This window comes from Physcomitrium patens, chromosome 6 (genome assembly GCF_059467195.1).
Source record: "Physcomitrium patens ecotype Gransden chromosome 6, ASM5946719v1, whole genome shotgun sequence".
Taxonomy (NCBI): Eukaryota; Viridiplantae; Streptophyta; class Bryopsida; order Funariales; family Funariaceae; genus Physcomitrium; species Physcomitrium patens.
Window position 1 is genome coordinate 6,755,747 of NC_143415.1, and position 23,807 is coordinate 6,779,553.

At 26.7% G+C, this 23,807-nt stretch overlaps 1 protein-coding gene across 2 annotated transcripts; it reads right to left on the bottom strand.

Moving 5' to 3' along the window:
• Positions 1-2,246, bottom strand: LOC112283167 (uncharacterized). Of its 2 annotated transcripts, none has more exons than XM_024521556.3 (3): positions 2,111-2,246; positions 1,140-1,686; positions 1-807 (listed from the first exon to the last, which is right to left on the bottom strand). In XM_024521556.3, the coding sequence occupies exons 1-3, from the start codon at positions 2,171-2,173 to the stop codon at positions 548-550; spliced, it is 870 nt and encodes a 289-aa protein (XP_024377324.1). In that variant the 5' UTR covers positions 2,174-2,246; the 3' UTR covers positions 1-547. The 2 variants fall into 2 exon arrangements, with proteins under 2 accessions (XP_024377324.1, XP_024377325.1); XM_024521557.3 differs by lacking the exon at positions 2,111-2,246 and adding an exon at positions 1,805-2,043.
• Between the last annotated feature and the right edge of the window lie 21,561 nt (positions 2,247-23,807).

Here is a 23,807-nt window from a genome sequence, read left to right on the forward strand (position 1 = left end):
TATTAAACAAAATCAGTGCATCGAAACACATCGAAACACCCCTCATAGGCCAAAGGTTCAATACTCATGCAGACCATGAACTTGATTTACAGCTACGATTTACTCAGTGTCGGTCACTATACGCCAGTAGTTCTGATGAAACCCCTGACGGTGATGAAAATAAAAGTTTCATGATCCGCACAACAGCCACAACATATCAAGCAACAATGTAGATCCTAAATTCCTGAGTTCTCTTAGCACTGCGGCAGATAAATATATGTGGAAGAGTCCTCAACACACCCTTGTTATCTGAGAGTAAAGGGAAACTGATCAAGAAAGTGGATTACGCCCACTCAAGGAAACAATCAATAAAGGCACCGTAAATCAGCATCACACATTCATCTAGGGGTCGTGAGCTTAGACCCAACGACGTTGGGCTTATTATACTTGGTCACATGGACGGAGTAAATGGGGTTTGCGGTGCGGCCGAATTCACATACAATAGCATGCTGGACTCTCGGTTTGAAGTCGACGACTGCCGGAGCATGAGAACCTGATGATCGACCGATCAGGTGCAACTCTTGGCCTTGTTGACTTGTGCGGTCCACAGAGCCGATGCTGGGGCAGTGTCGAATGGATTGGACAATACGTCATTTGTGATGTAGACCTGCCCTACGTTTCGAGTCTTGGCCGTTCCTACTGCTTGCGTGACCGCTGTTGCGTTGTTGGGGGCGGTGTGGAGGATATTCCAAAACCGAGAAGAGTCGTATTTGTTTACCCATGACGGAACAGCGCTCGCATAGGCACTGGTGTATTGGGCGAATGTATCTGATGCCAGATGGAACATGTCAGTATTTGCAAACATGTTACACGTGGAGATGCATGAATTTTACAGCAGATAACTTGCTTTTCAAAGCGTGAGTCCGGAAGAAGATGATGCTGTGCCTCGGGACCCATGTTCTACATTCTTACACTAGGTCTTGCTTCGCACAATGACGGGCTCGACAACTACGTGCAAACCTGAACTTCCGTCAAAGACAACGCGTCAAAGCAGGACACAAGTGTGTGACACTAACCATCATCGTACACCATGTGCTCGGCATCCACTTGTCTGATGCACATGCAAAAAACACATATTACAAGTGCCGTGATGGACTTACTTTCGAAATTCACGTAATTGTCGATGTGGGTGCTGGTGAGATAGCACTCAGGGCCGTAAACACCCCAATTCAGCACGGTGTACCCCAACCCTGCCTTGGATTTCACTCGAGTGTCGTAGGACTTGTAAACACTTGTTTTGGTGCAGTCGGTAGATCCTTCATCAAGGAATATGCCATCGACATTGTAGAAGGAGTAGTACTTGTCGATATCTGCCAGCACTAGAGCAGAGTCTCGGTTACCGTAGTTGGTGGATACATAGCCTAACACGATCTTGACCGTGGAACTGCCCGCCTTCACTGTGTTGACGAGGTTAACATAGTCGGCGTTAGAGGCGGTGCCCGGGCCACTGGCGGGGTTGATGATTACCAATGTGGCTCCGGTTTTGAACACATCCCAAGCACAACCAGCAGTACCGCTGCAAGGATAGACGTAGGAAGGTACATATATCTCCTGCTGGGTATGCGCGCCCAAACCGGTGCTTGCAAAACTAGCAACAAGTATCAGCGTCATAACCGACGCGAGGGTCGCACGTGGCCGCATTGCCGCCTGCGTGCAGAAATTAGAACAAGCGATATTGTGAGGACATGTCACCAAATTCGCAGAAAAGCAGTAACTTAAGATTAAATCCCATTTTGTGAATTCATTGACTCTTGACCATACCAACCTCTACGCAATGGTATCCTCCATCGGAGAACCCCTGAAAGCATTGAGTATTCTGCTGTCGATACCACAAGGGTCACCAGTAGGATGACCGAATGCCCGCCCCATAGACTCAGTTCTAGAATTATCGTTGCAACAAATCCAAATGATCGGCTGTCTGAACTTGATCAAATGTGGCTCTAAGCTGTCAAACCAGCATCTAATCAGCGCTCTCATAACTCTACTAGCTCTAGTTCATTCAGAGCTTGCAGAAAACAGGCAACACACAGAGTAGTTGGTTGAGGAATTCGAAGTGTCGCAAAAACATTACAAAGCAGTTGGAGGGTGAAACGTTCCCTGTTGAGCTGTCCATGCTTGAAAACTCTCGGATCATGCCAGGGGACAGATGATATTGATGGTGTGGAAATGGGTGTTTCGAAGTTCGGACAGGACTCACCCTTTATTGTCACATCCGTGTAGTAAAGAGCAGCTTCAACATAGATTTAGTGATGTAGGCGAGTACTAAACTTGGGCGAGAGATCAGATAATCCAAGTTGTGTCGATGTGTATGACGCGGAGAGGAATGTTTGACTTTCCATAGTTGGCAAGACAAGAATGATATGTGCTATATTTTTCTGTTTGCTTCATGTGACTGGTCAGTTGCTACCTCTTACATTAATAAATGCAAGGTGACACAGTAGTGGTAGGATAATCTCAACTCTACACTCATGTGACTAGTGGGCACTGCCTCACAAAATGCACGTGGACTTGGATTAGATATGAGGCTAATTAGAAACGATTGACCTCAAACACGTTTGTGTTACGAATTGCAACCTCCAAAGATTTATCATTTTCATAATTTGTCAACAATACTGATATTATTGCTACACTTAGACTGTAGCCAACACCATTTCTCTCAAACAATACTGATTCAATTAATAATTCGTATTGCTTAGACTGATATTAAGATAACATGAAGAAAGGTTTGACCTCAAATACCAAGGCATCTCAACCGCATATACCAAATCCGACTTCACCAAATATACATTCCCATGTGCAGAATGTCTTATAAAAAAAACACATTGAACAGCGAACAATAGAAACATATAATCAAATTAGATACCCATAGACAGTGCTTGGTTAATATAGGCAGTGTCAAATCAGCATGAAACTGTGGAGCGTGACGAATCGTTCTAGTTCATGAGGTGAATGAATGGAACATGGCTGACACGGCCGTGTGTGAAGAATCACATTTCAATGAGGCTCTCAAGAAACCACAAACTTGTAAAAACTTCACTACGTGGCTGCGGATTTTTGGCATGTTTGAGGCATCACCTGTAAGTTCATTATATTCTGACTGACAAATCTCCGCATGCACAACAAGGTGCGCCATTGTCCTGTTAAACAATACATTTACGTAGTTCTCTGCTGGCAAGGTGCCATAAGCAGCTGAGCCCTGATGCACCCAGCTTGCGGCAGGTAAGTTGAGCAATCATTAAAGGAGAAACAAGACGTGGGAAGGAGCACCGTTACCGATTTACCAATAGTTTGAGCAATAAAATAATACTTCACAGCCTAGTTTCTGAAATTGCAGTATAACATGTTATATTTTAGGAATGCGGCATGAGTATCGTGCATTTAATGAAGAGGGCTTTTTGGAAACTCATTGGTTTGACGCTGGGAAAGGCCTTTGTTATCATAGTTATAATACAAGACAAAGGCTTGAAAAGTGGATGACAACATTGCAACGTTTTAAAAACAGCACACCAATATGTTTTAATTTATATTTATTTATTAAAATAATATAGACATCCATCATACTAAGTTTGTAATATTATCTATATTAATAGAGGTTTAGATAGATTAGATTTTTTGTAATCTAGATACAATAGAAAGAAAGTGTTGATTGAAATAATATTGTCTTTCTTGCAGTAACGATTACTTTTATTTGATGTATTGGTGATAATATCTATAGAATACAATTTGAAATTTGAACAATGAAATATTCAAATGTCTTTTTTATATAGAAAGTAAGAATAAAATACTTGTATATACTAAGATAAATTGTAAAATAATCTAAAAGAAGAAGTATTATAAAGCATCAAAATAGAGATTTAGTTATCTAAAACACATTGTGATTTCTAATAACATGTTTGGTGTAAAATTAAAAAGAAGAAGAACATCAAATAATTTTGAATGTCACATTTATTTTTAACTTAATTTAGTGGACAAACATATTATAAGTAGGTAAAAATATGTGAAGTAAATATTATCTTTCTTAAAAAGTTGTAAGATTTTTACTAAATTTAGACTAAATCTTGATACTCAAATAATTATGCCATGTGATTACTAAAACTTGATGTAAATTAAAATAAATTCCCACTAGTTGGAAGTCTATTCTAATTCACAACAATTTCTTTTCTTATAACTTGGTAATATAGAAATTCTACACTAAGTTCTTAAAAAGGCTCCTTCTAGCTTTTTAAACTATCATTTTTGGCATTAAAATAATTCATAATTAACCATGCATATCATATAAATAAATCCTTTGCAATATTATCTCAATAATTTTTTTGTAATTGCTTAATCTTATTCAATTAATAGTATGTAAGAAAATAGAAGGTTGGAAATTATGTCTTTATTCACAAATTCTTCTAACAATCAATATCCTTTTGTATTGATAACAATCTTCAAGCTAGAGTGCAGTTAGAGTCCCAACAATATTTTTGAGTTTCAAATGTCATAGACATCTTCACTAAAGCAATAGCCTAGTACTCACCTCAGAGCTATTTTTGAACTATCAATGATTCCCTTACAATTAAAAAACTTTGAATATTAAATTACTTGTTGACATAAAAAATGCTATCTTATTAAATAATATACACTACGACTAGTTATCTCAATCCACAATTGTTCTATTCCTACCAAGCCTTTATTACCTTGGTTTCAAAAAGACTTAATTGTTGTTATCAATTGTTTATGGTGGAAGGAAAGAAAAGTTGGTTGTAAATCATTAAATTAACTCATTAATGTATTTAAATACAAAAAAATACTTATGGTACTTTAAATCACTAGTTTAGAGAATTAATATAAGAATTCTGAAATAAATAGCAACTAATAGAATTGCAATGGCTAGAATAGATTTCTTGCAATTTTTATAGGAAAAGAATTCTAAAATAAATAGTCCCTCTTAAATTTAGCTAATATAAATCTTAATTTGATAGTATTAGTTTTTAATACTATTAAAATATTTAAATTAAGTTAGAAGTGGAGGCAAAATCTTTAATTCAAAATATTCAATGAGAAATTAGAAAAAAAAGAAACAAAAGAAAAAAGAATTTGAAGAAAGAAGAGAAGGAAAAATAAATAAATAAATAAATAAATAAAATCATCTTATTTGCTAGAATTCCTATAATAAGAGTGAAATTCCATAATTTTAAGAAAGAACTACCATGGTCTACCAAAGTATGCCTTAGATTATTATTATTATTATTATTATTATTATTTATTGGATGAAAAGTCCAGCTCTAATTGCAATGGTTTTTTTTCTCTCTTTATGTTGGTTTTTGTAAGCAAAAAAGTAATGCTTTGGCTTGAAGTGACCATTGTGGTTTCACTATTCTATATTTTTTTCATCAATGGTGCTTGTTGAGTGACGATTGTTAGAATAGTTTAGTTGAATATTATAAAGATAGAGTTTGGCGGTTATTGGGCATGGAGGAACATTAACATTTTTTTCTATTCCTATTGAATTGTCATATCTTTTTAGATTGTATGCTAGTTGAAGTTGTTTTAAAGACTAAGTTCATCTTTTTTTCCTCTTGTTCTAGTGTTGGCAGTCATGTAGGGCATTGCCTTTAGTTCCAAGTCATGTTGTCATAGTAATTAATGTAGTGTGTAGAAGAAGATTCTTATCTTTGTCAAACTTTGTGGATCTCTTTTAGATATTCAATAAAAGGTTGTGTATTGCTAAAATGTAATAAAGGATTTAATAGTGCCATATTCTAGCAATTGGATTGGGAGATCTTATTATTGCTACATTGAAGAATTTAAGCATATACAATTAAAGCCACTAGGTATCAACATTCACAGTAGGAGATAAGAATTGTGTAGATCAAAGTGTATTTTAAGACAATTGGATGTATTAAATAGAAGATAGAATGAAAAATAAATTTAGGAAATAATGTTCATGAGCTTGCAAAGTATATTTGGCATAAAATTGATCTATCAAGGTAGCCATCCTAAAATTATAGTGGCAATGCAATGTATTTTTTTTTTTTTGAGTATTCATACTTAAGATGGTTAAATCAACTATGAGTAATTCAAAATTCATTTAAGTATAATTGAAGTTACAATTGCAACTTTAAGCATTGATGATATAATCAATTGTATATGAAGACAATGATAAAGAATAACAATGTTGTAATAATTAGATTAGATACTTAATCAAAAATTGAAATTTAATTGCTATAAGTAGTCTTCTATTTCCAGTATATTGAAATCTTTAATATGACTATTGAATCGCCATGAATTTTATACACACAACATGATTCCATCTCAATGATAGTATTTTAGATTTTTATAATATATGAAATAAAGATCTGATTTGTTAATATAGTACTAGGTAATTTACGGAAGGAATTTGTATCAAGAAACATCATTATAACTAAAGAAGAACATATGAACAAGTTGGACTAAATAAAATTCCAATACAAGATTGATTCAATTTCCATAGCATCTTTTACAATAGCTAATCAACCAATGATCATCTATAGTTAAGATCAACCTTTAACATTATATTATTTAGTAAGTGATGGCTTCAAAGGTGCAACTTTTGTATTTAGTCCCTCTTTTAGAAATTTGCTTAAAATTTTTGTCAAAAGAAATTATAATTAATTGTAACCAGTTAATGTTGTTCTAGTATTTGTGCATTGTATAGGTCATCAAATTATTTCATTAGTTGTTTTAAGACAAAAGAATGCATGTAAAGTACCAAAATTATAATTTTTAGGTAAAGATGTGCTTAGAAGATGTTAAATAAAGGAGAATAATATTAGTGGAGAAGAAATGGAGTCTTAGTGAGTCTTGAAAGCAAGTATCTTAATTGATTTAATATTTTTTTATTTATTATTGAATATTGAGGAATATTTACTAAAATAAATATTATATTGGCCTTCTATCTATACATATTATTTATAAGAAAAAAATATAAATTTTAGTTAGTAGTTAGAAGAAGCATGAGAAAGAACCTCGTATCTTTTTAGTTAGTTATATAGAAAGTAGGATTTATAGTAGATTTAAATTTATTTTATTACTATAAAAATCATCAAGATAGGAAATTATATTTTTAAACTAGTATTAATAATATAGAACCATTATAGGAATTTTATAATTTATTTAGAATTTATTTAGATTTTTTTAGGAATTTTTAGAGTAATTTCCAAGACTTTGGTAAAAATGAGTTTTATCACCTTGGGAGCTATTATGAAGATATGAAGCAAGATTCGAAGGCCATGCAAGGTTCTTAGGCTAATATGGTATTTTTAAATACCAATTTGAAGTTAAAAATGCAAAAAAATAAATTTTATTAGTAGAAAATAGGAGGACTAGCAGCTAGTTTAGTCTTTGTAAGAAGGGAGGTGTACAAATTCCATATGGATTGTAGCACCTTGGATATAGATAGGAAGATAAGACTAAAGTCTCAAGGCCTCTTTAGACAACCTATATACACTACTTGTGAGCCTTGGTGAGGTTCGAATGCTTGATCTCTCAAGCAAGTTACTCTTAAAGTAAAAATTATTTACTTAATTTTTTATTTATTTATTCGTTATTTTTCAAACCTTCATAACTTATTCATCGTAACTCGGATTTATATGTTTTTTATACCATTGAAAAGATAAAAAATTAAATTTATAAAAATATAATTTTTAATTTATAAAATATAATTTTTTATTGAATAAAAACTAAGTGAACAGACTGTGACTAGTTTTGTAGTGTATAATTATTTGATTGCACTTGTTCTACTTATTTTTTATTTTACTTCCTTTGTTCTTGTTCTTGTTTTTTTTACTTTCACTTCACACCACCTATTATAAGTAAGTCTTAATTGAGGCCATCTTGTAATTGGATTAAAGAGTAAATTTTACACTCATGTATTAATATGAAAAAGTTAGTAGGTTAATATAAAGAATTAGCAATTAGATAATAAAGATTGATTGAATATATTGCAAGCCTCTTTATTTAGAAAATTAAGTAATTGGGGCGAATAGAAGTTTCCAGAATGAAAGCCGTTACAAGAATATTTTTACATAAGAGTGAGATTTTAGCTTGATTGAATTTATAATTATTAGATGAATTTATTAAACAAAGATGAATTAAATTAAAATTAGATAAAAACCTTCGAATGAACTTAAGTTATATGTATATGATAAATTATGGATGAATATTACTTAGAATTGGATGGATTTTTGTTTATAGATGAAAAATTATTCTTAGATGAAAATTTGCCTTAGATAAATTTTTAATTTTTAATGGAAATTAATACTAGATGAAAATTAAAAATTAAATATGCATGAATTAAAACTTGACTCATATAAAAAATTATCTTTAAAGTATGTGGTTTGTGAATATTTAAATAATTTGTGTTGTTGATTTGGAGTATTAGAGTAGAAATTTAATTAGTTAGAGAAGTTAATATTTTTGGCAAGAAGTGGAAATAATTTTTATTAGATCTTTTTATAAGTTAAGTAGTGGTTATGAATTAGAATAAATCACTTATTATGATGGTTATTTTATTCCACAATTGAAATATTATGAGACTTCTTAGACCATAAAGCACACATTAATTAAAAATTATTAGATTAATTAGATAATTAAATTATTATAAATTATAATAGACTTCCAACTAGTAGGAATTTATTTTAGTTTTTATTAAAGTTGAATCAAGGCTATCATTTATTGTTAGCAAGGCTGCAATTATTGACACTTCATGATTGAAAATCAAGAGCATTGGAAGCCATGAAATAATACAATACTTTCCTTTTGTGCAATTCATCTACATTATAGTCCTTACCAAGGTTGTTTTAAATATTATTGCAAAACCTCTAAGATAAAAAAAAATCTAAAGAATCAAATCATGTCTTTTAAATATAAGCCAATATTATTAGTTATAATTAATTCTAAACTATATTGTATCTAATACAACAAGGTAATGAGAGCCAAAAAAAATTAATTAAAAAAAAAAGGCTAATCAACATCTTTGTAAACCTGCAATACTCTACAATATTATTAAGCAACAAACTAATCTAAAGTTGAGGTTTCAGATTTTTGTTCCTACATAATGTTATCAAAAAGAATAGCCAAGAAGGTCCTTATATTGTAGCTTAGAATTAAATAGTATTAGATTAAAATATAGATAAATTTGAATCTGAAGATATATAGAGCAAGAAAAAAAAAAAAAAAAAAAAAAAAAAAAAACAACAACAACAACAACAACAACAACAACAATAACAACACTCTATTGTGTTGCAATCATATACAACAAATTTCTACAAGAATAAAATTATAAAAAAAAATCTCGACCACCATAATTTAAATTGCAATAATAATCAACTACATGATACAGATATATATTATAAAAAAACTTCCTAGAAGCTTCTTAGATGTAGCTTCATATTTATACATGTCTATAGGTGATTTATAGGTTAAAACTTGGTTAATAAGTTAGCCATATGTTGCACATATCAATAGGTTGTCATACAATCTAACGATTTGTCACACATATAAAAAACTTATCTTGTAAATTAAGACATGTGTCTCACAAATTAGACACATGTTAGAGGTCCTCTAGAACGTTGCTATGTAGTCGTGTGATAATACAATTATATGATGAAAAAATAAAAATATAGATGTTATTATAGAAGAGCCTAGCAAAAAGATGTGGTAGAAAAATAATGATAAATAATAAAAAGATAGTAAAAAATTTAGTCTTAATGCTGTCTTTTGTAGAAGAAATTTTTATTTATTTTGTAGAAATATAAATAAGCCAAATCAAAGTAAATAAGATAAGAAATTAATATAGGTATTTTTAAAAAAAAGTTAGCAATAGATAAAAGAAAAACCTACATAAAATTACTAAAATTTGATATCTAAAGAAGACTATTTATTAACTTGGATCAAAATCAGACCCTAAGGCACAAAACTATGCACCTACAACAACTTCAAGGATCTTTTGTAAATCAAAGAATGGAATTTGAAAGCAAACTTGAAGAAATATTTTTGAGAATTAGTTTCATATCATTTGAATTAACATTGAAAGTTTCAAGAATTTTCAAAATTAGTAATATTCTGAGTAGATTTAAATTTTGAGAAATAAAAATATATTTACAAATTTAAATATTTCTTGAAAATTATGGCATATGTACAAGTGAAATCTGGATAAATTATTATTGTGATTGTTGTTACTATATATGCAAAATTTGAGATCAATTGAATAGTTAGATTGAAGCATATGAAGGTTTTTGTAGGTTAGGTTTCAAAAATTTGAGATTTAGGATCAACAAGTGATTTTGTAGCTCTTAAGTAGATAGTATATATAGAGTCAAGAGTAAAGCATTCTTAACTCTTATCAATTCTTTTCTTGCTTCTAGTCTAGTTTCAAGGATCTGTAATTTTTATGTCTTTTTTCATTAACCATTCTAATTTTTTTCAATACATATATTTTCTTATTTCTATTTTGTTATCTTATTTTAAGAAAAATCTTACTTATTTTTTTTTCTTCATTGAATTTTTGTCTTTGATACTAGAAAGAGCTTCAATGCAACTATTGACAAACTTCAACCAACACAAGAATTTGTATTAAAATGATGATGTTGACTACTAAATCTTGAATAGCCTTGCAACTACAATGAAGAGAAAAATGAAATGGTACAAATAATTTCAACTTGGATTTGAATTAGGAAGCGTCATAATTTAAAATCCAACCACTATTTTTTTTTATTGTACCACCAATGATATAGAAGAAGAATCAGCAATAATTTCAAATCTCTATGTATCAAAGATTCTGCAACCAACAATTAAAATAAAAATAGAACCACAATAGAGAAGGTAAAAAAAACTAAAAGCTACACAAAGCTTCTTGCATTTTTTTCAATCACACCATAATATTAGCTCACTATAGCCATTGTAACATAGTCCAATATACCAAAGAATGTAAGAGCATGAGCTCTCTATTCAAATTGCAACAAAAAAACAAGGAAAAGAATAATTAGAACAATCTAAATCTGATCTTTCCATTATTATTATTTAAAATTGAAGAGAGTAAATATTAGAAGAGCAAAATAAACTTCAAACTAAAATCTATCAAAAATAATAGAGCTCTTATAACTATTTAAAATATATATATATATATAAAAAAAAAAAAAAAAAAAAAAAATCCATAGCCCTAGATTCTTTATTGAAGAAAAGAAGTCTAAAAGCTACAAACACTTAATATCAAGAAGGATTGTACTCTAAGAGAAGTGTGGAGAAAGATAATTCTTACTTCCAACATCCTTTACTTATAAGTAGTGGTTTCCTTACCAACGAGGCAACTTCCATCCTTTTGATATTACATCCATTTCTACTTCATCCAATTAAATCTTATGTCCCATCATACTAACTTCTTTTAACTCTTTGCTACCTTTTGACTACTAGCAACATACTATGTTTAATCTCTATATAGTTGTAAGTAAGCAAGTACTTGCCGATCTTCAATATTCTCACTTTACTAATTTTCAAAAGGCTCTCAATCCTAATCTTTGTATTAACTCGTAATGTCTATCCTTCACTACTGCCTTTGTAAGCACATCTACAAGCATGTCATTTGTAGCATAATAATTCATACCTATTATTCCATCTTCAATCTTTTCTTGTATGAAATGATACTGAATATCAATGTGCTTGGTGCTTGAATGGTGTATTTTTATTTTTATTTTTTGATTCTTGGTAAATGCAAGACATCCTTGATTGTCACACATAATTAGAGTTGCTTCTAACTGCACTAGTCTAATGTCTTCTAAGAGTTGTCTTATCCAACACGCCTCTATTGTACAATAACTTGCTGCCATGTACTTTGCTTCCATCGATGATCTTGCAATAGTAGATTGTCTCTTGCAATTCCATGAAACAGCTCTTAATCTAATGAAGAAAATATATCCTATTATGGATCTTCTATCATTTGCATCTCTAGCCCAAACAACATCACAATAACCTTGCAAATCAATGTTCTTACTATCGAGGCACAATTTGAAGTCTATTGTACCTTTTAAGTACCTCAATATCTTCTTTACTGTTGTCCAATGCAATGGTCCAGTCTTAGACATGTGTTAGCTTGTACCACACCCATTGCATCTCTTTTAGTCCTAAATATCCACTTACAACCAACACTAGATCAATTTGTTGAAAGAGGTATCAATTTCCATGTACCATTGTCCATAAAAGATTGGTACTCTTCTTCCATAGTCTTCTTCTAGTTGATTTCATCTTCACACTTCATAGTATCGTACAAAGACAATGGATCAACAAGAAGAGCAATATTTGCATATTCTTCACTTATTTGAGAGAAGATGTGATCCTTCCACCATTCACCACATTGCCTTCTTTTTCTCAAAGGATATCTTCTTTCAATTGTAGAAGAACATTCACCTTGTTATACTCCATGTTCTTTTCCAATCTTCTTTTCTCTTAAATCTTATCATTTCTCATTCAATAGTTGGTACTCTTCATCATTATCATCATTCCAATCTTCAACATAGCCAAGGTTTTGAGCATAAAGCATGCTCCTTGCCATCTCTACAATGGTTCGATTTGCCCTTTCAGCAACACCATTTTGTTGTGGAATGTATGAAATTATGGTTTGTATAGCAATTCCTTCATTCTTCAAATAAACATCAAATTGCTTAGACATATTCACATAATATGGCCCTTTATTGTTTAATGAATGCATCCTTCATATGCAAGTTTTTTTGTATTTTGGCTTATATTGCCAAGATCTAAGTCACTTACCATAGACTTAAGTTCTCTCATGCTCTTCACATTCAAATGGCCAAAGCGACAATGTCATATATTCAACTTGTCTTGATTTGATGTAAACTCAGCAAATGTGGCTACGTCCACTCCATTCACCTTCTTACAAATGAGGTAGTATAAATTTCTCTCTTTCAAGCCTTTGAAGACCTTGTCTCCACTCAATGTTCTTACAAAACATCCATTCATATCAAATTAAATTTTAAAACCTTTTATTATTAGTTTACTCACCAAAAGTAAGTTTTGCTTCATTTTAGACACATGTAGGACGTTTTTGAATCTCATCCTATTGGTTTGTCCATTCACAACCACCTCTACCATAATAGAACCAATTCCAATGGCTTCACATGTGCCACTATCTGCCAACACCATATTTGATGTTGGAATAGCCTCATAAGTGTCAAATAAACACTTATAAGATGTCATATACTTGGAACAACCTGAATCTATAATCTAACTTGACATGGCAGCCATAGAGGTCCCATTTGTTGCCGTGAATGCATAATCTTATCTTTCAAACTTATCTTGTACACTATTTGCATTCTCCTTCTCCATCTTTTTATCTTTATAGTAATTTCGAGCAAAATGGCCTATTTTGCCACAAATGAAGTAAGATTTGATATTACCTCATTGATTTGGATAGTTGCCCTTGCCTTGATGTGAGTAGAGTGCTAAATCTTCACTTTGAGGCTCATTTTCTTTCTTCTTGGTTACTTAATGGACAAGTCTTGAAGTCACATAGTCCATTGTAAGTTCTTTTAGCTTAATGGACTCTAATGCCACAATAAAGTAGTTGTAGGATTCGGGAAGGTTCATTAGTAAGGTTATGACAATATCACTTTCTTCTAAAGGCTTATCAACAATTGCTAGTTGGTTTGCAAGAGCCTTTATCTTATTGACATGAGTCAAGAGGTCTTCACCTTCTTCCATCTTGCAAGTGAAGAACTTCCTCCTTTTATAGATGATGTTGGATAAGTTCTTGCTCTCATAGATGTTGCAAAGAATCTTCTATGCTTCCGCTGATTCTTTGCAAGAGATAATGTGGGAGAATTTGGCTTCATCAACATTGGTTGTAATCAATCCAAAAGCCTTCTTTTTATGATGTTTGAATTCTTTCTTTTCCTTCATATCAGCATCTATGCTTGAAGCCTCTTCACTTTCATCTAAAATATCCCAAAGATCCAAAGATGCCAACAAAAGCTCCATTTTTACCTTCCAATAGTAGAAATTCTCACCTCTAAACTTCTCAATAACTCTCAATCCTTCACCTTCACTTAAAGCCATGTCTAAGAAAGATTTGTATCAAAAAATATTGTAAGAAGAAGTCCTAATTCTTTCAAAATCAGCAAGAAAGTTTTGCTACTTTAAAATCGTAGAATTCTTCTTTGTGAACAAACTAGTATTCTTACTCTCAAAAAAACTCTCAACTTCACTTTTAAGACTTCTCATAAGTTTGATGACCTATCTAAGTATCTCAAATCTGATTTGCCACTCAAAAATCACTCTTATGCTCGCAAATCACCTCTATACACCATAACAGGCCTTTAAAGCACAATCAACAAGTTTAGGACATGAAACTATAAAGTTAAACCACCAACGATCTATCTCAGAAATAGCACAATGCAAGTGTTCTATAACTTTGCTTTAAGATGGAAAATCAAACAGTAACACCAAAATGCTCTTAACCTCAAGTAAGAGCAAATCAAGATCTAGATCTAGATCTGAATCTGAAAGTTAGGTATCTCTAAATTCTAACATCAGCAACAACAATTTGATCTAATTCACACATCAACAACTACTTCAAAGAACTTCAAAACACTCAAGCAAATGTGAGTGGGCCCATAATCTATTGAAGAAAAGAAGTCTAAAAGCTACAAACACTTAGCATTAGCAAGGATTGTACTTTAAGAGAAGTGTGGAGAAAGATAATTCTTACTTCCAACACTCTTTACTTATAAGTGGTGGTTTCCTTACCAACGAGGTAACTTCCATTCTTTTGATATTACATCCATTTCTATTTCATCCAACTAAATCCTAGGTGCCACCATACTAACTTCCTTTAACTCTTTACTACCTTTTGGTTATTAGCAACATACTATGCTTAATCTCTATGTGGTTGTAACTAAGCAAGTACTTGCTGATCTTCAACATTCTTATCAATGTTAATTCTTCAAAGGTGAGTATAGCTACATGATATACTATATGTTATATGGTCTTTAAATATAACATTATATTTGTCTCTATATCTAATACAATATCTAGTATAGAATCTATATCCATACCTAATATGGTATTTGACTCCATATAATATTAAAATTTTGACTATTTTAGAATTTGTTTTTCTTACTTTAAAGATATTTATAAGGATGATAAATTAATGTATCTAAGATCCCTTTTAAATTGAGAATTTCTACTAGATTTTTTTATTCTAATTGTATTTTCTCTACTAATACTACTTTGCCTTTATCTAGAATCTTCTAAACTAACCTTTATCTAATAGTTACAAATTAGCACTCTAAATGCAACTTTTTTTTCTAAAACAAGAAGTACGTCAATTTGGTGACTTATATTTGATCTAAAAAAATTATTTTTAAAAATTTGCACTAAAATCAACTTAAAATTAGATATTTAGGCTATAAGTTCTTTAGTCTTTATGAGTATATATAAAACCTTCTTGGTAGTTATAATACATAGAGGCAAGAATGAAGTCATCTTTATTCTTATCAATGTCTTTTTTATATTCTAATCTTGATTCAAGCCTCTATAGTTTCTTTATAATTAACATCAGCCATTCTAATTCTTTATTATTTTATATCTAATTCTTCTTTTTTTACTTTCTTCCTTCTTTAATAAGGAATGAATGTATTATTTTTTTAATTGAATTTAAATTCACATGTTTAATAATTTGATAAGACAAACATATATAATATCAAAGCTTAATCTTCTTCAAGAAGAAAATATTACTTTTTTTCTTTTAAAAATATCAAAGTACTTTAAAAATTATAAATTATCTTCTATTGAGCCAATAATATTTTTGCAATACTTCTTTATTTATTTTATTTTTTTGTGTAGAAATTTTCAAATCTTATAAATACATAAAATATAATAGAAATGAAGAATACTATAGTATAGTCATAAGAACAAATAAAAGATTTGATATTTACTATAAATATATTTTTTTAACAATGTCAATAAATATTGAAAGAATTTAATTATAAAGGCATAAAGATGATAAGTGTTTTTTCAATTTATACAATTTTTACAATTATTTAAAGATGATAAGTATTTTTTAAGATATTTATATAATTTTATATATTAGAAAATTGAAATTCATTATTTTTTAAAAATTAAATGATATTAGTTATAAACTTTAAGGATCCATCAATCAAATAAAATTTATTATTCAATTCCAATATCTTAACCATCTTAAATTTTATTTCTGTGATTATTTAAATTTATGATATAAAATAAATATAAAAATTAAATCATATCAAAACAATAATAGAATAAAAATAATTAGAATTGAATAAAAAATTAAAAATAAATTTATTTATTCTAAATTTAACTTAAATCTTTCAAATCAAATTTAGAAAAAATTAATTAGTAGATTTTTTTCAGTTCTTATCATTTTCAAAACAAAAAGATTCTATATTGGATAACTTTGATGAATTTTTAGTAGGATTTTACTGATGTATGCAAAATAAGATGCAAATTATAAAACATCAAATAATATTTTTATTTTTATCATATTTTTAATAATTATTAATTAAGAAACATAAGACTAATACTTCATGATTGTTTTTTTTTTATAACCTTCATCAACTATATATACTTTTTTTTCCAATGATTAATTAATTTTTTTTTTTTTTTTTATCACCCCTTTTATTGCAAAGTTTTTGTGTACTTGGAAGTATTGACCCAATTAATGAAATCACTACATCATTGTTAGTCTAATGATGTAGTGAAACCATATGAGACTCGAATTATGTTTATAGTTTTAGAAAATCAATTTTTCAACAAAAAAAACTATGATATTCCATAGCCATCACTCTACAGTACATATGCAATTTTGGATTAAGCCACTACCATCTTTTTTAAAATAATATATTCCTTCATATCTACTTATGTTGTTAATCCTCAAAATATTACTTGTTCTTAAAGGAAATGATTCTTGAATCTTAATTTTTTTTTTTTTTTTTTTTTTTTTTTTTTTCTACTTCCAAAACCTTTTATTCTTTCAAAAAATAAATGAAAGTGTATAGCAGTAAAACACATTGTTTTAGACATGAGCTTTGTGCATGAAGCAACAAAAAGTCATAATGGCTTTTCTAACTATTTCATTACTTACAAGTTCTTCAAATTCAATAGAATGGAAATCAATAGGTAAGAAAAGTCCTTCTTAACAATATTTAGAACTATATCTCTTTACAATTGCTTCATTAAAAGAATTTGGACTTAATATTTTTAAAAACCAAATATTACATATTTTTGGTTTTTGAAAATCCAAATATTATGGATTATTCAAAATATCACATCTTTAAATATCATCATTTAAATTTTATTACCCCTTTAAAGTTTTTGAAGTATCATTTGATATTTTGGTGATTTAAAAAAGTCAAAGAGCAATATACTATGGATTCATTGAAAGAAGACAATTAAGGCAAGCATTGCAATTTTTGATACCTCATCAACCTCTCTTATAATATTTGGATTTCAAAATCATCCACCTCGTAAGGTACATGATTTTGAAGTATCAAGTGATATTTTGAAATATAACATAATACTTTGAGATATCATCACTGTTAAAGTATCATCCAAAAATCTTAAGTTTGGATCTCTTTATTTAACCAATCTGCCCTTTCTGCACTTAATGTACTAAATAACACAAGAACCTCTAATTGTAGCAGTTATTTATTATTTCAATATCCAATCACTTCTTTATTGAGCTAAAAACAAGATACCGGCAACAAATTAGTCAGTAGCAAATCTATCCACTGAGATACAGCCTTCACTGCAATTGACTGTCAACTACAACATTAAAACTACTAGTCGACTAATTCATCGACAATCCAGAGATAAATCTACCAATAGCAAAATTAGCTAAAATTTATAAAATTAAAAAATATTAATTATAGTAGTTTAAATTAAAACTCTGTGGTTTTTTTCAATTATTTATTTACATATCATATATGATAATTAATTATAAAAATAATATAAAATATAATTTTTTTTTATGTTTATAAATATTAAGTTTTATTTGATTAGATTTGAATTAAGTAAATATTATACTTATATAATTAATATTAGATAATAAAATTAAATTATTTTAGAACATTTTTTCTCAAAATTTTGGTTTAATATATTTAATTTTAAGTGCTTAAAATTTGAGATCTTTTTTATTATGATAATTATATTTTTTATCATTTAGAAAATTTAATAATACCTATTATAGATTCAAAAATATTTATATGCATAAAATCTTATATATATATATATATATATATATATATATATATGTTTAATTAATTAAAAATTTAAGAATAAAATTTATTTAATGGTGCATATTTAATAACTTCTAATTTTTATTAATTTATTGGTTTTTATTGAATTTTATTAATTAATAGAGAAAACTAATAGAAGCCAAGTGACTAACAAATCCATGTTGCTATATGTGATTAGGCAAGATAAGGCTATATAGCCAATAGATCCATGAAATTATATGTGATTGGACAAATCAAGGCCACATGGCTACTTCAATAAGATTAATCAATTTAGATTGTAGAGCATTGATAAGAATAATTTTTATCATCACTTTAATATGCCACCACTTATGATTGATAATCTCTAATAATTAATATTTAAAAAATAGATAATATTAATTAATAGTAGAAACATTGTATATAAGTATATTATTATAAATAGTTTTTTAAAATTTTTATCTTTTATTTATTTTTATTTTTATATACTTCCTTAATTATCCTTTTTAAAATTTATTTCTTTGGCTCATAAATAAATAAAAAATTATTTTGTAATTATAATTCATATTTTTTTTTAAATCTATAATATCATTATTTTTTATAAAGATGTATTTTAATACTTTTATTCTTTTAATGAATTTCTATAATTCGTGCATTTAAAATTATAATTTTCTATTTTTAAAATATTTTTATGATATTTTTATTTACTTTATAAAAAAATAATATTAAAAGAAATTGATTTCTTAATAAATTAATTTAGTGATAGTATTACATATCTATTTTAGAAATTAAAGTACTAATATCATTTAAATAATTTCATTAAATTTTCATTAAATTTTCATTAAATTTTCTAAATATCTATAAGCTAATATTTTAATATAAAAATAGAATTTATTTTAAAATTAATATTATTTACTTTTCTAAATAAATTACATGGATTTATTCAAAATATTAATAAAATTATTTAATAATAGTATTTTTAAAATTCTTCTAAAAAACCATGTTTTTTCTTTAATAGCTATTAAGATACAATATAATTGGTATTACAATCTTAGAAGAAACTTTCAATACTTATTAATACTATTAGAAGTAAATACCATACTTAGTAGTATGTAAAATGTGTTGTTTGAAGGTAGTTATAAAAATCTCAATAATGATCAAATAAATAGGAAATCTTTGTACTTTAGTATAGAGCATTATCAATGGGTGAAGAGACCTATCAATGAATTGTATAAACAACAAGGATTAAAATTTGTTTTCAACATCATTCAATAGATATTAGATTATATCAACTTATGAAACAACTTAACTATTCATTGTGGAACTTATTGCTTAGAAAAGAGAGTAATGTAAAACATTTCAATACTACTTAAATAAATAAAATAATATACAAATAAATAAAAATATTGTAGAGAAATAATAACTTCTTTAAGAAGTGTTGAAGGATTTTTCTAAATATAGATGGAATATTTGTACTTCTATAAAAATATAATATTACTATTTTAATTTATTCCACAAGCTTTGTACTTTTAGAAAGTTGTATTGGAAGTACCTTAGAACTCAATAATTGGATCACAAGCTTTGTTACCTCTAAATAGAATCTATAAGTCCTTCTTTGTAGTTATTATATGTGGAAGTATGACATTATATGTGAGCCATCTTCAATCTTATCAATGTCTTTGTTGTCCTTAAGTCTTAGTTGAAGACTCTTTGGCAATAGCAATTTTGATTATTTTTTATCTTATATTTATCTCTTTTTTTCTTACTTTAAAATACATAAGTATATTATCTTTTGGATTTTGGCTAGATTGATGCTTTTTATAATTAGAATGAATTTGAAATTGAATAATATAAATAAGAGCAAGTCTAGAATCTTAGAAATGTTCCAAATATAGTCTATACTTTTTATTGAGAAAAATTATATAAACTAAAGACCAATGATTTACAATAAGATGGTATTAAAATAAAAGATATAAATTTAAGAATAAAATATATATATATATATATATCTATATATATATATATATATATAAATAAAATAAATAACTAATAACTAATTTATTTATTATAAAAAATATCATTTGTAAAATTTTTAGATAAAAAATTTGGATTGTTTCAAATTTTATAATATTAAATTTTTGCTGTATTCTTAAAGATATTAAAATTTTAAATATAGTTATTTTATTTTTAAAATAAAATATGAAAAAATTAAAATTAAAATATAAAATACTAAATAATTGAATATTATTTTTAATTTTTGATATAAGCTAAGGTCTTTGATTAAAAATAATATGACTTAAAAGTCCATGATAACAATAGATTTTTTCAAAAAAAGATTTAGTTAATTCTTCACCTATAATAGAATTTGAACAAGATAAAAAATATATCATTTTAATTAGACAATCTACTATAATAAAAATAGGATTTAAAAAAATTTAAATCAAAAGATATATAATAAAAAATATTAAAATAAATAATTAATTTTTCTTTGAAATATATAGAGATTAAAGAAGTCAATAAGGTCAATAATATGGAGTCCATACTTTAAATCAAGTATCACAAAATTAAACAAATGCTTTGGTCTCTTTTAATATGTAAAACCACTAAAAATCTCTTGAGATTAGGTCCAAAGTTTTGTTATATCTAAAGCGTCCTACTACTTAAAATTCATATTTTACTTCTTGTACTTGTAATTATAATTGGACTTTTAGAAAATATAAATATTTTTTAACTCAGTTTTTTTAAAACTACTATTTTATAGAAGTCTAAATATATAGTTTTTATTTAGAATATGTTTTTATAGATTCTTATTAAAAAAATTATCTTCCCAATATATTCCTATATACTTCTATCTAATTCTATTTATTTAAGTAATAGATTTTTTTTTACATCAATAAAACAAATATCCAATATACTATAATGCCAATTTAAATCTAAGATTTATTCCACTTCAAACTTTTGATTTCATCTATTTCAACTAAAGATATTGTTTTTTTTTCTTTTTTTCTTTTTTTTTTCTTTTCTTTTCTTTTCTTGTTCTACTTCTTGTATTAGTTTAATCATTTAAACTGATAAAAATAAAAATAAAGTCATAAAAATATTCATTAATTTTGATAAGCATAAGCAAGATCAAACCAAATTAGTTTTTTATTGATAAATATTTTAATTTTTCAATAATCTGATTTTTTACAAATTTAATTGGTCTTAATATTGCAAAGAATTAATCAAATCTTAATAATAATCTTTAGATAGAGAATTTTTAAAATTAAAAGATTTCAATTTTAGATTTTTTTGTTTTTGAGCTTCTTTTAGATACATATTTATTTATATTTATATTTATATTATATTTTACTTATAATTTTTTTATTAATAGATTATTAAATTTTAAAAATATTTCAAATATCAAAATTTAGATAATAAATATAAATACAAAAAAAAATAGTGTTTATGAAGTAGAAGAATGTATAATAATATTATGTAAAAAATCTACTAGTAACAAGAACTTAGTCCAATTTTCTCAATATTATTCATAATTTACAACAAAAATTATTTTATTGCTTAATTTATACTTGTATTTATCTATTAATTTAAAGACATAAAATTAAAGACAATTTCATATACAATTTTATATTTTAAAGAAAATTTTCTAAAACCTTAATAAAAATTGGGATATTCAGTAAAATATAATGTTAATTTGAAGTCAATGAGATTAATACATATTATAAAAAATAAAAATATATATATATATTTTTTTTCTCAAATTTTTTTTTTTGTATATAAAGTATACAATGTATCATTAAAACAATTGACTGGAATTGTAATACATTGTTTACTTTATATAAAAAAAATTAAAGAAGTTTCAATGTATACTTTAGAAAGTACAATGTATCATAAAATACAATTGTATACTTTAGAAAGTACAATGTATCATAAAATACAATTGTATACTTTAGAAAGTACAATGTATCATAAAATACAATTGTATACTTTAGAAAGTACAATGTATCATAAAATACAATTGTATACTTTAGAAAGTACAATGTATCATAAAATACAATTGTATACTTTATAGAAAAAAATTAAAGAAGTTTATGAATTTAATGACACAAAATCTTTATCAAAGAGCATATATCATAGAACTAAATATTTTTTTGATAGCTTTCCAAATTTAAACTTATTAAAAATATCTTAATTTGATTTCAAAATGATAGTTCTTTATTGTTTTATACATATGTATATTTTTTATTGTACATTTTTCGGTGCAAGATAAACATATCAATGTAAAGAATTTAATAAAAAAATTTTATTTAAAACAACACGTGATATTGAATACAAACTATGAAAACAAAACATGTTCAAAACATGTAACTTAGGAAAGAATTCAAGACTTGTGTTAACATAAAATACTTGGAATTCTCACAAATAGAATTTTAAATAGATTAGAATCAACTTCCAAAACATAACACCTTTCTTGAAATAAATCAGCAATTTTAATAAATTATTTTTAAAGACCTATCTATAAACTATTATTTGATATGATTTTATTCAATTATTTTATTTAAATTGTGTAAAATACTCGTTTTTGTATTTTGATATATAACTACATAATTTTTATTATTTTTGATATAAAATTAAAAAAAATATATTTATATATTCTTATAATATATAAAATTCAAAATTAAAAAACTAATCAAAAAAATAATATAATGTAACATTTATGAAATTTTAAAATTAAAATAGAAAATAATTAAATTAAAAATATATAATTTTATTGAATATAGAAATATTTTAATATTATGTCTTATTCTTTTATTTATTTTTTCTTAAATATGTATTAAATTATAGGATCCTAATGTATGTATATGTTTCTTTTTTTTATTTATTTTGTCAAAAATATTATATTAAAAATAATATTTATATATATATATATATATATATATATATATATATATATACATATTGAATTCACAATTATCTGCATTTATTTTCATGTATCCATGTTTTTCTTCAAAAAAAAAAGAAATAAAAGAAATTGGGCACATCTTGAAGAAATTTTAAATGAATTTTTTTAAAATGAATTATAGATATATATTATTTGAAGACTATTATTTTTTTTAAATAAATTTAAATTAATCAAAATTTTAATTAAATTCATTCTCAAAGATTAGTTTTACAATTATAAGAATTGTGCATAAATAAAATACTAGTATTTCTTAAATACATCTAAATATTATTTTACTATTTTATAATTATGCTAAAATTTGAATTAAATAAGAATCTAATGCTTTATAAAATTAAAATAATTTTTATACCTTGTGAAATAGAAATCTAATTATTTGCCTTGGTAAATAGAGATTTGACTATTTCAAACATAATATATAATTTTTATTTTATTTTTCTTATTTAAATTGAGAATATATTTAAATCTACAAAATGTATAACCTATTGTAGTTTAATATGTTTTTTACCACAATAAATTAAAGATAA

What these genes read in the sequence shown, in the direction of transcription:
- LOC112283167 (XM_024521556.3), bottom strand. Translation starts at nt 2,173, where the DNA reads ATGATCCGAGAGTTTTCAAGCATGGACAGCTCAACAGGGAACGTTTCA. An exon ending in TTTCACCCTCCAACTGCTTT is followed by an intron (nt 1,687 to 2,110) that starts GTAATGTTTTTG and finishes TTCTGCACGCAG; the next exon opens with GCGGCAATGCGGCCACGTGC. An exon ending in CAATTACGTGAATTTCGAAA is followed by an intron (nt 808 to 1,139) that starts GTAAGTCCATCA and finishes ATCTGGCATCAG; the next exon opens with ATACATTCGCCCAATACACC.